Source organism: Brassica napus, unplaced genomic scaffold, assembly GCF_020379485.1.
Source record: "Brassica napus cultivar Da-Ae unplaced genomic scaffold, Da-Ae ScsIHWf_314;HRSCAF=505, whole genome shotgun sequence".
Classification (NCBI taxonomy): Eukaryota; Viridiplantae; Streptophyta; class Magnoliopsida; order Brassicales; family Brassicaceae; genus Brassica; species Brassica napus.
This window is the reverse complement of record NW_026016368.1, coordinates 1-17500: the sequence shown is the minus strand read 5'-3', so window position 1 is coordinate 17500 and position 17500 is coordinate 1. Positions and strand designations below refer to the sequence as shown.

The window sequence follows — 17500 nt, the reverse complement described above, 5'->3', positions numbered from 1 at the left end:
TGTATAAGAGCCGAAATAGGAGTAGGGCCCTCCATGGCATCCGGCAACCATACATGAAGAGGAAATTGTGCAGATTTAGCAATAGGACCCACAAATAATAGAAATGCACACAAAGTAAGGAATAAGAGATTTATTCTATTATTTAATATTAAATTATTGAATATTTCGAACAAATCTTGAAATTCGAAACTGCCAGTTATCCAATAAAGACCTAAAATTCCTAATAATAAACCAAAATCCCCTACACGATTGGTTACAAAAGCTTTTTGACAGGCATTCGCTGCAATAGGTCGTGTGAACCAAAAACCTATTAATAAATACGAACACATTCCAACTAATTCCCAAAAAAAATAAACTTGGATCAAATTAGAACTAGTAACTAATCCTAACATTGAAGTATTAAAAAAACCCATATAAGCAAAAAACCTCAGATATCCTTGATCATGAGACATATAATTATCACTATAAATCAGAACCAAAATTCCAACAGTTGTAATTAATATTGACATAATAGAAGTAAGTGGATCAATAAAGTAACCGAACTCAAAAGAAAATTCATTATTTATGGTCCAAGACCATACATTTTGATGAATGCAACTTAGAAAAATTTGTTGAATAGATAGATAGAGCGAAAAGATCATAACTATACTTAACAAAAAAATACTCAGAAACGTCCACATACGTCGAAGGTTTTTTGTTGCTGTCGGAAAAAGTAGAAGTCCAGCTCCGAGTAAAATAGGTACTGGAAGTGGAATGAAAGGGATGATCCATGAATATTGATATGTATGTTCCATAAAATAAAAAACCCTTTTTATTTTATTCTTAAATTTATTATTTCTTATTCACTGGTTTGTATATATATATATTTTTTTCAAAGGGGATAATAAAAAAGCGCATTTTTTCAAACTTAAATAGAAATTTTTTCGAATTAGTATAATCCTTCATAAACCTTTGAAAAGAAATATATTCAAATCAAAAAATTAGAAGTTATTAACTAATATTACTAAGTTACTGTAAAAAAAACGATTTGTCTTTTTTTTTTTTTACTACTAAAAAAAATTTTGATTTTATGCAGATACAGAAAAAGTGAATTATAATTCCGTATTACAATAATTTATATACATATATTAAGAATAGAACAAAGATTTACACGACAAAAAAATACTTAATATTAAGTATAAAAAAAAGTTATTTGGGTTTGATTATTTAGAATTATTATTGAATTATGGAATTTAGTGATTGTCTTCCAGTACACTAAGTGAGCTTTTTTTTTTCAAGAAATATTATTATAATCGATATTTTTTTTTACATATGAAGTGAAGAAATTTAATAAAATTTTTTCTAATATAATCTAAATCTATCAGTATAGATTAATTAAATGAGCACTCTTATACGGATTTAAAACGTTAAATACAAAAAATTTTTCAAGAAAAAGGGAAAAAATAGTTGGGTTTTAAACTTTTGAATGTCTGTTTTGTTTGAAAAATAATATATAATAAAATTTGAAAGAAAAAAATTACTCAATATGGAGTACGAAAGAATAGAATAATAAATGTCTTTGACATCCAATTATACCACTGAAAAACTTTTTTCATTTTTGAATGGCAGTTCCAAAAAAACGTACTTCTATCTCGAAAAAGCGTATTCGTAAAAAAATTTGGAAAAGGAAGGGATATTGGACATCGTTGAAAGCTTTTTCCTTAGGGAAATCGCTTTCTACAGGTAATTCAAAAAGTTTTTTTGTACAACAAAATAAATAAAAAACACTAGAATCATTAGAATTAGCCTAACGTAAAAACCAATTTTTTAGAATACATATAAATTAAAAAAATCTATAGGAACCAAAAAAAAAAAAAAAAAGATAATATATATATATACGAAATATACGAAAGATTCCTATTGATTTTGTAAAAAAAAGGGGGGGTTATTACTTTCCCCATCAATAAAAAAATAAATAAAGATCTTGTATTTCCTCTTAACTAGGAAATACAAGATCTTTTAGCGAAATCAACAGGTTCTTTAAATTAATTTAAGTCAAAAATTTTTCACTTTATACCTTTAGGAATTATTATTTCTCTTAATTCTTATATTCTTTACTTGGAATCAAAGTTATAAAAGTATCTATCCACGATTAAGTGAATATTAGATACTAATAAGTAATAATATATGATATTTTTTTTAAGCGATCAAAAAATATTATGTTTGTACAATATAAAAAGATGCATGAAAATAGATATTTTGACAATTGTTGTTTTTCATTTTTCTTGAGCAACTTAGGCAAATTTTAGTTAAAATTTCTAAGGATTTTGGAGAAGTTTTAATTTTTAGAAAAAGCATTTTTTTAGTAATAAAATCAATTTTAAATTCCATTAAATTAGCTTCTTTATTTAAAATTTGAATCTCGACGATTGAGTAAAAACTTGTTAGTATTATTTTGAACAAGTTGCCGCTATGGTGAAATTGGTAGACACGCTGCTCTTAGGAAGCAGTGCTAGAGCATCTCGGTTCGAGTCCGAGTAGCGGCATAAGATCTTATAAAAGAGATATTATAAGTTTTATAATCAAATTAATACCCGACTTGTTTTCTAAAATCGGGTAAAACCTAGTATTAATTTATTAATTTTTAACAAATTTTTTATGATTTTTTCAATTTTAGAGCATATATTAACTCATATATCTTTTTCGGTCGTTTCAATTGTACTACTAATTTATTTTTTAACTTTATTAGTTAATTTAGATGAAATCATAGGATTTTTTGATTCATCAGATAAAGGAATCGTAATTACGTTTTTTGGTATAACAGGATTATTATTTACGCGTTGGATTTATTCAGGACATTTTCCATTAAGCAATTTATATGAATCATTAATTTTTCTTTCATGGGCTTTTGCAATTATTCATATAGTTTCCTATTTTAATAAAAAAAAAAAAATCACTTAAACGCAATAACTGCGCCAAGTGCTATTTTTATTCAGGGTTTTGCTACTTCAGGTCTTTTAAACAACATGCCTCAGTCTGCAATATTAGTACCAGCTCTCCAGTCCCAGTGGTTAATGATGCACGTAAGTATGATGATATTAGGCTATGGCGCTCTGTTATGCGGATCATTATTATCAATAGCTCTTCTAGTCATTACATTTCGCAAGGTCGGATCTACTTTTTGGAAAAAGAATATGAAAAATAAAATGTTATTAAATGAATTATTTTCTTTTGATGTACTTTACTACATAAATGAAAGAAATTCTATTTTACTACAACAAAATATTAATTTTAGTTTTTCTAGAAATTATTATAGGTATCAATTGATTGAACAATTAGATTATTGGAGTTTTCGTATTATTAGTCTCGGATTTATCTTTTTAACCGTCGGCATTCTTTCAGGAGCTGTATGGGCTAATGAAACATGGGGTTCATATTGGAATTGGGATCCGAAAGAAACCTGGGCATTTATTACTTGGACCATCTTCGCAATTTATTTACATATTAAAACAAATAGGAATGCTCGAGGTATAAATTCTGCAATTGTGGCTTCGCTAGGTTTTCTTTTAATTTGGATATGCTATTTTGGCGTCAATCTTTTAGGAATAGGTTTACATAGTTATGGTTCATTTACATCGAATTAACTAAAACATTAACAAAAAAAGAAAAGAATCCAAATAAAAAAAATAGCATCTATATATAACTTCATCTAAGTTAAGAAATCTAATTTAGTTTTAGTAGTAAATCATCAAGAACCTTTTGAATCAAGTAGTACAATGATTCAAAAGGTTCTCACAATACAAAAAGCAAAGACTTCTTATTATAATTCAATTTAATGTTTTTTTTTATTTCCTGAAAACTATCCATAAAAATAATTAGATAAAATGGATTCGACCTTGTCACTTGCTAATGAGAGCACAAAATCAGGATAAATCCCAATACCAATTATGGGTAGAAGAATAGAGATTGAAAGAAATAACTCTCGGGGTCCAGAATCAAAAAAAGAAAAGTTTTTGGCATTAATTAACTTGTATCCATAGAACATTTGACGTGACATAGATAATAAATATATAGGAGTTAATATCATTCCAATTGCCATTACAAAAATAATTAAAATTTTTGAAATTAAGAAATATTTTTGGCTGGTAATTATTCCAAAAAAAACGATTAATTCGGCAACAAAACCACTCATGCCCGGTAATGCAAGGGAAGCCATCGATAAGATAGTGAACATTGTAAATATCTTTGGAATGGAGATAGCCATTCCACCCATTTCATCAAGATAAACAAGCCGGATTCTATCATAACTAGTTCCTGCCAAGAAAAAAAGTGCAGCGCCAATAAATCCATGAGAGATTATTTGTAAAATAGCTCCATTAAGCCCAGGATCCGTTATAGAACCAATACCTATAATTATAAAACCCATATGAGATACAGAAGAATAGGCTATTCTCTTTTTTAAATTACGTTGACCGGGAGATGTTGAAGCTGCATAAATTATTTGGATTGTACCGACTACCATCAACCAAGGAGAAAACATAGAATGAGCGTGAGGTAATAATTCCATATTGATTCGAACCAATCCATATGCTCCCATTTTTAATAAGATTCCAGCGAGAAGCATACAGGTACTGTAATGTGCCTCGCCGTGGGTGTCAGGTAACCAAGTATGTAAAGGTATAATCGGTGATTTGACGGCAAAAGCAATAAGAAATCCAATATAAAAGAGTATTTCGAGTGTGACCGGATAGGCTTGATTCCCTAATAGTTCTAAATTTAATGTTGGTTCGTTCGAACCATATAAACTTATACCTAAAACTCCTATTAATAAAAAAATAGAACTTCCTGCAGTGTATAAAATAAATTTTGTAGCTGAATACAAACGTTTCTTTCCACCCCACATGGATAAAAGGAGATAAACGGGAATTAATTCTAATTCCCACATGATGAAAAAAAGTAAAATATCCCGAGAAGAAAACGATCCTATTTGGCCGCTGTACATTGCTAACATCAGGAAATAGAATAATCGGGAATCCCGAGTAACTGGAAAAGCCGCTAAAGTAGCTAAAGTAGTAATAAATCCGGTCAGTAAAATCGTTCCTATAGAAAGTCCATCTATTCCCAGTCTCCAATAAAAATCAAAAAGATTGATCCATTTATAATCTTCGGACAGTTGAATTAATGGATCGTCCAGTTTAAAATTATAACAAAAAGCGTAAGTCGTTAGAAGAAGTTCTAAGATACAAATGCATATAGTATACCACTTATTAACTTTATTTCCCCTATGCGGGAGAAATAACATTAATGAACCGGCAGATATTGGAAAAACAACAATTATTGTTAACCAAGGAAAATCATTCGTGGTAAAGACAAGATACACCAGGTCCAAAGAACGCGTACTCAAAAAAATATATAAATAAAAAATATAATTGAACTTTTTTGAGTACGAGTACTTGTCAATAAAAAAAATAAAATGTATTCCAAATTTATTCAAATCAGGTTTTCGGTAACGTATTAATAAGCTAGACCCATGCTTCGAGTTGTTTCATGCCATAAATAAACTCGAACGCTCAAAAAATCCGTTGGACAGGCAGATTCACATCTCTTACAACCAACACAATCCTCGGTTCTTGGGGCAGAAGCTATTTGCTTAGCTTTACATCCATCCCAAGGTATCATTTCTAATACGTCTGTAGGACATGCTCGGACACACTGAGTACATCCTATACAGGTATCATAAATTTTTACTGAATGTGACATAGGATCTATAGTTTTTTTAATGTCATAAATTTTCAATCTAGTAAACTTATAACTAAATGATATATTAAATTAAAATACTAGATGAAGCAATGATTTCTTTTAATAGAATTTTTTAATGAATTCTGGCTCAATTGGTAAAAAATGGGGCTAAAATACTTTGATTTCTTAAATTTTCACAAATTTAATCTAGTAAGTCATAACCTATCATATATGCAAATTTAAACCTATAATTTTTTGATTTATGCTACTTATTTAATAAGGTCGATTGGTTGATGCGAGTTGATTTTCTGTTACGATAAATTGACGAGACTATAGCTAATCCAATAGCTGCTTCAGCGGCTGCAATTGCTATAACAAAAATGCAGAAAATATCCCCTTTTAGTTGGGAATTATCAAAAAAATCAGCAAATGTTACGAGATTCATATTAACTGCATTGAGTATAAGTTCAAGGCACATAAGAGCCCTAACCATATTTCGACTCGTGATCAATCCATAAAGACCAATCAAAAATAAATAGGCACTCAAAACAAGTACATGTTCGAGTATCATTGAGCAACTCCTTATCAATTTTGATTCATTATCAATATGAATAATAAAAACAATTCACCGGATTCAATCAACTAGAATATAACAACAAAGTACGAATAAAAACTATATTAGGGAAAAAATTTCAAATATATATAAAATATAAAAATTTATATTTAAAAAATGAAATAGTATTCAATCAAATTGAATGAACGGAAAAAAATATCATAACATACACAAACACAAAGTTTTCTTTGGTCTTTACTAATTGGAACCTTTTTTATTGACGAGCCACAGAAATTGCACCTATCAAAGCAACTAAAAGAATTATTGAAATGAGTTCAAATGGAAGAAAAAAATCTGTTGATAAATGAATTCCTATTTGTTGACTATTACTTATTAAATCTTGTTCTAAAATCTGGTTTAATCTTGTAGTCCAAATAACCCCGTACCATGACGTATCGAGAATAGTAGAAATTAATGAAAAAAGAATAGTTGTACAAACCACTGAAGTAATCCCATTCCCAACAGTCCACAGATTGAAATCTATGGAATATTCGGAATCATTCATGAACATCACAGCAAATATGATTAAAACATTTATGGCTCCCACGTAAATAAGGAGTTGTGCAGCAGCTACAAAATGGGAATTTGCTAGAATATACAATAAAGATATACAAACAAGAACAAATCCTAAGGAAAAGGCTGAAAATATTGGGTTAGGAAGTAATACCACTCCCAGACCTCCTACTAGAAGACCAGATCCCAGAAAAACTAAAAGAAAATCATGTATTTTTCCAGGCAAATCCATTATATTATTAAAAAAAGAAAAAATAGAAATCCTTTTCATGACCTTATTAATTTAACCGGGGAATTTTTTTTTAATATGTTTCTAATAGAGTGAAATTAGAATCTAATGAATATTAATTGATGTAGATACAATTATTAGACAGTTTCGCTTTTTTATTCTAATATTTTCAACCTATCTATTTCAAGCAAGATAATAATTACGAAAATATTATATTAAAAGGATGAGCCTTAATACTTAATATTATTCTATAAATACAAGTTTTTAATTAAATTCTTTATATAATATAATTCAACAGTTTTGCATTCTTTTTTTAATAAAATTAATGGGTTTACCCATTTTTTGTTTGAGGTGAATTCAAAATTGTTCGAATAGTATAATCGTCAATTACTGACATTGGTAAACGCCCCAAAGCGATTTGATTATAATTCAACTCGTGACGATCATAAGTTGAAAACTCATATTCTTCAGTCATTGACAAACAATTTGTTGGACAATACTCAACACAATTACCACAAAATATACAAATTCCAAAATCAATACTGTAATTAAGCAATCGTTTTTTTCGAATATTAGTTTCCAATTTCCAATCAACAACCGGCAGATCTATAGGACATACTCGAACACATACTTCACAAGCAATGCATTTATCAAATTCGAAATGGATTCGACCGCGGAAACGTTCTGATGTTATTAATTTTTCATAGGGATATTGAATAGTTACAGGTAAACGATTTGTGTGGGATAAGGTAATCATGAAACCCTGACCAATATACCTTGCAGCTCGTAGGGTTTGTTGACCATAATTCATGAACCCGGTTATCATAGGAAGCATATTGTAATTATCTATGAATAATTTGATCTTTGTTTCTTTCTCTTGTTTAAAACAAGTAATGAATATCTTGGATTGATTTTCAATTTAGAGTGAAAAGAGTTGGAAAGAAGTTGTTAATAATAGATTACCAAGGGAAATCGGTAAAAGAAATTTCCATCCAAGATTTAATAGTTGATCCATTCTTAGCCTAGGTAAAGTCCATCTGGTTGCGATAGAAATGAACAAGAACAAATAAGTTTTAGCTAATGTAATAAAGATACCAATTGTTGTTCCAAAAATTTGATCCTTTTCAAATAGCTCCAGCATAGATATATACGGAATAGAAATATTCCAACCGCCTAAGTATAGAACTGTTACAAATAATGAGGAAATTAATAGATTTAGATAAGAAGCAACATAAAATAAACCAAATTTGATACCGGAATATTCAGTTTGATAACCTGCTATTAATTCTTCTTCCGCTTCTGGTAAATCAAAAGGTAACCTCTCGCATTCTGCTAGGGAAGAAATTAGAAAAATGATAAAACCTATAGGTTGACGCCACAAATTCCATCCCCAAAAACCATATTTTGATTGTGCCTCAACTATATCAACTGTACTTAAACTGTTAGATAATCCTAGTCGGTGATAACATTACTATTCTCACCGCTATTACAAAACCGTACATGAGGTTTTCGCCTCATACGGCTCCTCGGGGGCCGTAAATAAATATAAGGACCAGATTAGTATTATTTAGATGGATATGATGTGTTCTAAAATGGATTAAATAGAAATATATCTGGGGTCCCGAATTATACCAATGGAATTCTGTCTGCTCAAATTCTAAAACTAAAAAACGCGCTTCGGAATTCATCTCATCCTTTACAAATTTTAATTTCTATTTGTTGAGTAATAACTTAATCCTTTAATAAAGCACCCCTTGTAAAACTAAACCTAGGTTTTTCAGCCCGTCGTGTTTTTCAATTACGAAAAAGAATTAAACATCCTATTAGTTTCTTATTCATGATAGAAATTCTATTTTATTTTCGAAATCTATAAAAAAAAATATACTTGTTTCGTTCCTATTCTTCTTTCTTTCTTTTTTAGAAAAAAAGTAGGTGGACTTAAAAAAAAATAAAGGATTATTTCGTTTCTGATAGTCATTACATTTATCGGTGGATGGGAGCATACTCTGAATCGGAATCTTGGGGAGTACTGCCTGATAATTTCTACAAATTTCAAGCCCCAATTAACCTTCTTTTTTTGTTATCTTATGTTATGCATAAATATCCTTTTCAATTTGGTTAATCTCTATTACAAATTCTTTGTGTATTTTGGTGTTTCTAACCATCCACGCGTTTTTACCTAATTGCCGATCACTTTGTAATATATGTATATGTATAGTAATTTATATAACTGATAGTGAAAACGTCATACGGTTAATATTTTTTTTAACCCGCTTCAAGCCCGGCTGACTAATCAACCAACCTTGGGGTAAAGCGATTCTTACGCTTACGTTTATTTCCATTTAACCTTTGTACATAGGAAATGAGACTTAATTTTTCTTTTTACTGCTAATTTCTGAGCAGTTTTTTTTCACTCATATATAACTATCAAATTCAAATTCCTTTTATTAAGATAAACCCGAAAGATAAATATATATATTCCGTTTTTTTTTCATTTTTTTTTTATCTAGAAGAAACGGAATAAACCTTTCTGTTTCAACGAATCGCACGTAGAGATATTGATAAAACACATAGAGTTAATGGTATTTCATAACTAATCGCTTGAGCAGCAGCTCGCAGACCACCTAAAAAAGAATATTTATTATTTGATCCATATCCTGACATAAGAAGTCCGATCGGAGCAACACTTGAGATGGCAATCCATAAAAAAATACCGATATTGAGATCCGCTAAAACAAGGTGATTGCTAAAAGGAATTACTGAATAACTTAGTAAAATAGAGATAACTGCTATAGATGGTCCAATACTAAATAAAGGAGTATTTCCTCTAGATGGACGAAGATCTTCTTTGAAAAGTAGTTTTGTCCCGTCGGCTAAAGCTTGAAGAATTCCTAACGGGCCGGCGTATTCAGGTCCAATACGTTGTTGTATCCCTGCAGATATTTCTCTTTCTAACCACACAATTACTAGTACACCAGTTATGATTCCCAATACAAGAGAAAATATAGGGACAAATATCCATATGAGTCCATAGACCTCTTTTAAAGATTCCAATCTAAGAAAAGAATTTATTGTTTGTACTTCTGTTGCATAAATTATCATTTTAACGATCAACTTCTCCCATAATTATATCTATGCTACCGAGTATCGTCATAATATCAGCCAATTTCATTCTTTTAACTAGTTCAGGAAGAATTTGCAAATTAATAAAACCCGGCGGTCGGATTTTCCATCTCCAAGGAAAACCACTTTGATCTCCTATGAGAAAAATTCCCAATTCCCCTTTTGGAGCTTCAACTCTTACGTAAAGTTCTTGTTTCGATAATTCAAAAGTAGGGGAAGGTTTTTTACTAATGAATCGATATTCAAAATCATTCCACTCTGGATTCCTTTTTTTATCAAAGCCTCTGCTTTCTAAATTTTCATAGGGACCCCCCGGAAGTCCTTCCAGAGCCTGTTGAATAATTTTGATGGATTCTGTCATTTCGCTAAGTCGTACTAAATAACGAGCTAATGAATCTCCTTGTTTTTGCCACTGAATTTCCCATTCAAATTCATCGTAAGACTCATAACGATCAACTTTACGAAGATCCCATGGTATTCCGGATGCGCGTAACATTGGTCCGGATAAACCCCAATTTATTGCTTCTTCCCCACCAATAATCCCAACGCCTTCAACTCGTTCTAAAAAAATAGGATTTCGTGTAATAAGTTTTTGATATTCAACAACCTCTGTTAAAAAATAATCACAAAAATCCAAGCATTTATCTATCCAACCATAAGGTAAATCCGCCGCTATTCCTCCAATACGAAAAAAATTATGCATCATTCTCATACCGGTGGCAGCTTCGAATAGATCATATACAAATTCTCGTTCTCTGAAAATATAGAAAAAGGGAGTCTGTGCCCCAATATCTGCCATAAAAGGGCCAAGCCATAACAGATGAGAAGCTATACGACTCAATTCTAGCATAATTACTCTGATATAGCTGGCTCTTTTAGGAACTTGAATATTTCCTAATTGTTCGGGTCCGTTTACTGTTATTGCTTCTGTAAACATAGTAGCTAAATAATCCCACCGCGTTACATAAGGTAAATATTGTATAATTGCTCGGTTTTCTGCAATTTTTTCCATTCCTCTGTGTAAATAACCCAATATGGGTTCACAATCAACAACATCCTCACCGTCTAGAGTAACAATTAAGCGAAGAACACCGTGCATGGATGGGTGGTGAGGTCCCATATTGACTATCATAAGATCTTTTCCTGTAACTGGTCTCTTCATAAGTTTTTCCTTGATTCGTTCTGGTATGAATTAGATTGCTGAAAAAGAAGTTTATTCAAAAATTCAAGATCTAAAAAATTAACTAATTCACAATTTTGGAATTTAACGAGTTTTTAATTCCCGAATATTCAACTGATTAATTAATTCTTTATAACGTACTCTATTTTTTTTTGACAAATAAGCCAGCAGTCGTTGACGTTTTCCCAGAATTTTTCGTAGACCTCTCTGAGATAAATAATCTTTTCTGTGCAATTCCAAATGTGAAGTAAGTCTTCGTATCTTATTAGTGAAACTGACTACTTGAAATTCAACAGATCCCTTGCTTTCTTCTTTTTTTTCTTGAAATGAAATGAATGTATTTTTTATCATAAAAAGAAATCCTTCCCTTTTTAATATGAATTGAAAGATATGAATTTTACTGATCAGTAATAATAATGGTAGTTTTTTTGTACAAGGATCCGAATTTAATTATCAACTTATTAATTCTTAATTTTATAAAAAAAAAGTTTAAATTTCGATCTAAAAAAGGAGGATTTTAAAAATTTATTTATGAATTCGCTCTGAGTGGTATCTATGTCATTAATTCAATGAATCTCATGTATAAAGATTGAATTAAAAAAAATCCCTCACATTTGTGCATCCAATTGTTTTCATATACCGTAACTTATATTATATATTGTTCATATACCGTAACTTAATACTATATATATAGTCAAAATATAGTAAAAAGGATCTACCATTAATGCATTTGAAATCGCGTATACATGTGTATTCTTATCATACTGAAATGATTTCCATTAGTCGTATTAAACCAATAGCGATTCATACAAGCTAAATCTTCTAATCGAAAATTGGGCCAAAGAAAGGATTTTAATTTAATTAGGTTTTTTTTATCCTTATCAAGATCTTTCTTTTTATTCAAAACTGTGGTCAAGTTTTGAATATTTGTATCAAATTTTGAATTTCTATCCCTTGCATTTTTTTTTTTTAAATTGAAACAAATTAGAATTCGAAATTCTTTACGTCGTTTAGGGGATAGAATAGTTTCAGGGACAAAGAAATTTAAACTTTTTTTTTTATAAATATAGCTTTTTTTTTTTGATCTTTTACTTATTTTTTGTTTATTTTTATGAACCAATGAAATCCCGATGGTTCTATATATAATAAGTTGGCCGTCGTTTTTTACAGACAAACGAACAGGTTCAACAATCAATATTCCTTTTTTCATTAATTTTGAAAAAGTGAAATTCTTCTCAATCATTAGAATATCTAAGCTCATCTCTCCTCTTTCAATACAAGATATCGTTATCTCGGTTGGATTTTTTAGTCTAACCAAGAGACAGTATGCTTTTACATTATTGAGGATTTTTTGATTAAAAAAACAATTCCATCGCAATTGAAAACGCGAATACCTTTTGAGAAATAAGTCAAGTTCCGCTTCGGTATTGCTTTTTGGTTTTTTTTTATTTTTACGTTTTTTTATCTTCGATTCTGTATAATTTTCTTCAATATTTTTTTCTTGCTTTGATAGAGCTGATTCCGTATTTATTTTTGTTTCTTTATCTGATTCAAACTCTTCTTGACCTGCTGATTCGTTTTCTTCTTTATTTAGATTAAAAAACCGAAGGAATTTTTTTTCGTTTGATGGTATAAAACCTTTTTTCTTTAGGGTGATCTGTTTATTCACATTTTTTGTTTCATTAAAATTGAAAAGAAGTGATTTAATTGGTATGACCCACGGTTTCATTTTATATGTACTAGAAAATAAGAAAAATTCTGGAAAGAAAAAAAAGTCAAAATTTGTTATACGAGGATTTAGTATTTCTTCATTCATTCCCATCCAATCAAAAAAATTTATTTTTTGATTGGCAAGACTCGTCTTAGTTATTTTATAAATTCTTTTATAATTCTTAACTTTAGTTTTAATATATTTTTTTTTACTCCTAGTATCAAGCTCAATATTTACTTTTTTTCTAAACCAAAAGTTGAGAATTCTCCAATCCAAATATTTTCTATGCAAAATTTCCCCTATACTGCGAATATTATATTTTTCTAGAAAACAAGAGATTAAAAAATTTTCTAGGCCTGTAGACATATCAAAAAATTTTTCTGTAGAATGAATAGATTTGTAGCAAAAAAGATTATATATAGAATCCTTTTTGAAATTCTGTTTATGTTTTGGATTGAAAAATAAGTTAGCCTCACAAAAATTTTGTTTTTTGTAATTATCAAAAATTTTTTTTTCGTATGAATCCACTTTGTTTAAACTTGGATTTAGAACTAGAGAGTCTTGGTTTAGTTTTTTTTTCCATTTTTGGGTTACTAATCTAGCCCATGCAATCTGAGGTAAATTATATTGAGAATGACTTCGTAACCAGTTTTTCCATTGATTTATTTCGGAATTTAAAAGGGTTTTATCTTTCCATTCATAATGAAAGATTCCTTGTTCTTTAAAAAAATCTTTTATTTGATTCTTAACAAAAAAGGATGTTATGTATATGTTATATTCAAAAAAAGACTTTAATTTAGAAAAGTTACTAACTTGAATTTGTGATAATTTGTAAAATACATATGCTTGTGATAAAGAGCATAAGTCATAACTAAAAAATTTTTTTTTGATATGAAATTTTTTATAGTCGAAATAAAATAAATGGTATTTTTTTTTTTTTTTTTTTCTCCATTTTCCTCATTCTTGTAAATATATACATCAAGAATTTTTTTGTTGAATCAACAAAAAGTTGTGTAGTAATTCTTGGAATATTAATAATACCTAGAAAAATAGAAATAGACAGTTGTTCAACGCAAAATTGAAAAAAAAAAAAGATTTACGAATTAATCGAGTTTTTTTTTTTTTTAATGTCTGCCAACTTTTTTTTGATGACTCAATTATTTTAGAATCATAACACAGTTTGTTACAACTATTAGTTAGTTTTTCTTTTTCTTTTGAAATTTTTTTCGTTTGATTTCTGATTGTCTTTATTTTATCAATCACATTTTTTATTTTGTTTTCGCTGAGTGAAGAATTTGGCCACTCCGTCGATTTTTTTTGAACAGATAGTTCATGAATCATCTGATTACTCATTATTGAATCTTTTTTAGTTTCATTTAATTCATATATTTCTCTCGGGCCAACTAATGGAATTCTATTTCGTTTTGAAAGGTTTTTTTTTTTTCTTTTAGAAAAAGCAAGTTTTTTATAATCCAGTTTTTAATTTCTTTTTCGACTTTTAGGAAAATTGTTGCTCTTTCTTTGAAAATCCTTAAAACCGGAAAAGACTTCGTTTTGGATTTTTTGATTCTTTTTTTTAATTCTTTAAAAATAGGTTTAAAAAAAGAAGGCTTTGGTTTGGTAGAACCAAAAGGTAGGTCAGTTTCCAGCCCCCAAACTGTTAAAAAACGAAAATCATTTTTTTCTCCTTTTGTTTTTTTTAGTCGAGCCTTCTGAGATGATTGAAATTTATATTTATGCCAAGGTTTAAGATAAAACGGAAATAGGATTTTTATCTGAATACCATCCGTTAACCAGTTTCGTGGAAATTCTGTTTCGGATAGTTGAACCCCATTATAAGTACATTTAACATGCATTTCACGTTTCCACTCCTTTAAATCCTCTTCCCACTCGGGAAGTTGAAATAATACGATACGGATGCTATTTTTAATTATTATCAATAAAGGTAATATAATATATTTTCTAAGAATAGATTGAGTTACTAAAATAAAACCTCTTATTATTTGAGCAAATAAGAAGCTATCCCAAGTTTCCGCAATTTCTATACGTCTTTGTTCTTCTTTTTTTGATTGTTCTTCTTCGTTTTTATCAAAAAAAATTTTTTTTTTCCACATGAAATTTCTAAGAATTTTTTTTTTAGCCCCCATATATCAAACGAAAAAAAAAAAAATTTATCTATTCTATCAAAAAAAAGGGGCGAATGTGCTTTTGCTTGCAAAAATTCCCAAATAACAGTTTTACGCCTTTGGGAACGCATGGATCCTTTAATTATCTCTCGACGAAAATCAGATTGTTGTGAATAACGGATCAAAGCCATTTCATCTGTTTGATCAGAATTTTGATTATCTTTGAGATTAGTATAAATCTCGTTATGCGGTTCTTTTAAATCAGTAAAAACCACTACACGTTTTGCTTTTCTTGAACGAATTCCAGGTTCGGTTGGTATATTTTCTTCAGTTTCAGCTTCCAATTCTTCCAATTCACTTGTTAATTTGTATGACCATTGAGGAACTTGTTTATTGATTTCATGGAAATCAATAAAATTTTTTATAAGAGTTTGATCATTATTATAAATTATAACGACATCAAATAAAATTTTGAAAATTTTTATTTCTTCTTCTGACTGAATTTTTTCTTCTTGGGGTTCGGAAAAAAAATAAAGTTTTTTCTCTATTGATAAAGACTTTCTTTTAAATTTTTCTATTGTTTGCTCAAATTTTTGAGAATTAATCTTCAGAAGTATAGCATGAATTTTGTTTATCCAAGATCCTCTTATATTCTTTTTTTTATAGGTTTTGGTTATGATTTGGAACGGAGATAATTTTTTGATTCTTCCGCGCGAAATCCCATGTAAAAATGGATCATAAATTTTAGGTAAATATTCTTTTTGAGTTTCGTTATGACAAAATCGAGTTGTTTTTTCCAGTATATTTTCAATAGACCCTTTTTTATCTAAAGCTTCAATTCTATTTAAAAATTCGTTTTTTAAATTTTCCTTTTTTTCTTCATTGACCAAACTCCAACAAGTATAAACTTGATCCGAGGTTTTTTTTTCTGTTGTAAATGAAGGGATCTTTTTTTGTATCATTTCAAAAAAAGTTGAAAGGTTGGGGGGATATGTAAAAGATATTCGTTCTTTTCCATCACTTTGGCATGTATAAAAAAAATATTGTGACATTTCATTTCTTACAGTATTTTCAATTTTATCATTTTTTATATATCGATTTGGTCTATTCCATCTTTTATAATCGAAAACTAGAGTTACAAAAGGTTTTTCAAACCATAAAAAACGATCCTCTTTTTTTTTTATTTTGAAAAATTCTAAATTAGAATTTTCTTTATTTCCATCTCGATTTTCAGAAACTGTTTTATAGTTATAGTATGTTCGAACGTGGAATTCATCATCCTTATTAATTTTGTCTTTTCCATTCACTCCGATTTCTTCCATTTCATCGATTTTGTCCAGATCCTCCCTTTCTTCCGAAAAATTTCTATTGCATTCTATCTCATCGTATCACATTCTGTTCTGTGATATTTGAGAATCACCGTCAATACCTCGGTGTAGGTCCGGGATAATCCTTTATTCCATAGTCCTGGGGCTATTTACAACTAGCCAATTCAGAATTTGCAGGTGTACTAACAAGTGCATCTTTGATGCAGTCATCGATTCTCCCGAGAGTTCACAATTACCGCGCGCAAACATATTCATTTAATGACTTAATGATGAGGAACGCATTTTTTCTATGCTACTAATACTTGTACTTGCTCTGCTATTCTGCCCAAGCCTGGCTGAGGAAGAGTTACGGGGCTTCGAAAAATATGCTGATTCGGCCGGTAATCATACTATATGTAAAAAAAAAGCGATAGATATAATAGATATATATATCTAAATTCAAATAAAAAAGAAGGCCACTCCACTCTATTTCGACAAAAGACCCATCCCCAACCAAGTTCCATAGCTTTGAGTCCGCTATCCCGAGCATGATTTTCCTACCCCCCGGAGGGAAAGGTCCTTCCCTTTTGGGCCGGTTGTGGGCGAGGAGGGATTCGAACCCCCGACACCGTGGTTCGTAGCCACGTGCTCTAATCCTCTGAGCTACAAGCCCCACCCCGTCTCCACTGGATCTGTTCCCAGGAGTACCCTACAAAAAAAGGAACCTTTCCTCTCCCCAGCCATTTCGGGTTAAGAAGATGTGAAAGTGCCTTTCTCTCTATAAGAACGGTGCGTTCCGGGGTGTGAAGTGGGATAGAAGGGATTTCATAATTGGGGTTTTGAATAAGACAACCTTTTCATTTTTCATTTTTTTCAATATGAAAAGTAATAAGAATGAGAGGTGTTAAGCTTTCATCATCCTGGCGTCGAGCTATTTTTCCGCAGGACCCCCCTACAGTATCGTCACCGCAGTAGAGTTA

General features: G+C 29.9%; 3 protein-coding genes and 1 non-coding gene across 5 annotated transcripts; all 4 read right to left on the bottom strand.

Annotated features, from left to right (window-relative positions):
• Window positions 1-3832: 3832 nt before the first annotated feature.
• Window positions 3833-10175, bottom strand: LOC125603319 (NAD(P)H-quinone oxidoreductase subunit 1, chloroplastic). 2 transcript variants are annotated; one of them, XM_048774415.1, is made up of 2 exons: window positions 9623-10175; window positions 3833-8522 (listed from the first exon to the last, which is right to left on the bottom strand). In XM_048774415.1, exons 1-2 carry the CDS (start codon window positions 10173-10175, stop codon window positions 7993-7995), a joined length of 1083 nt encoding a protein of 360 aa, XP_048630372.1. In that variant the 3' UTR covers window positions 3833-7992. The 2 variants fall into 2 exon arrangements, with proteins under 2 accessions (XP_048630372.1, XP_048630374.1); XM_048774417.1 differs by having other exon boundaries at window positions 3833-10175.
• LOC125603318 (protein TIC 214-like) lies at window positions 3833-13453 on the bottom strand. Its single transcript, XM_048774414.1, has one exon. The coding sequence runs from the start codon at window positions 13451-13453 to the stop codon at window positions 12098-12100; it is 1356 nt and encodes a 451-aa protein (XP_048630371.1). The 3' UTR covers window positions 3833-12097.
• On the bottom strand, window positions 12851-16535 carry LOC125603317 (protein TIC 214-like). The gene has a single exon (XM_048774413.1). It carries the CDS (start codon window positions 16533-16535, stop codon window positions 15129-15131), a length of 1407 nt encoding a protein of 468 aa, XP_048630370.1. The 3' UTR covers window positions 12851-15128.
• A 584-nt stretch (window positions 16536-17119) lies between these two features.
• TRNAR-ACG lies at window positions 17120-17193 on the bottom strand. The gene has a single exon. It is a non-coding gene; the product is annotated as a tRNA-Arg (tRNA).
• Window positions 17194-17500: the final 307 nt, after the last annotated feature.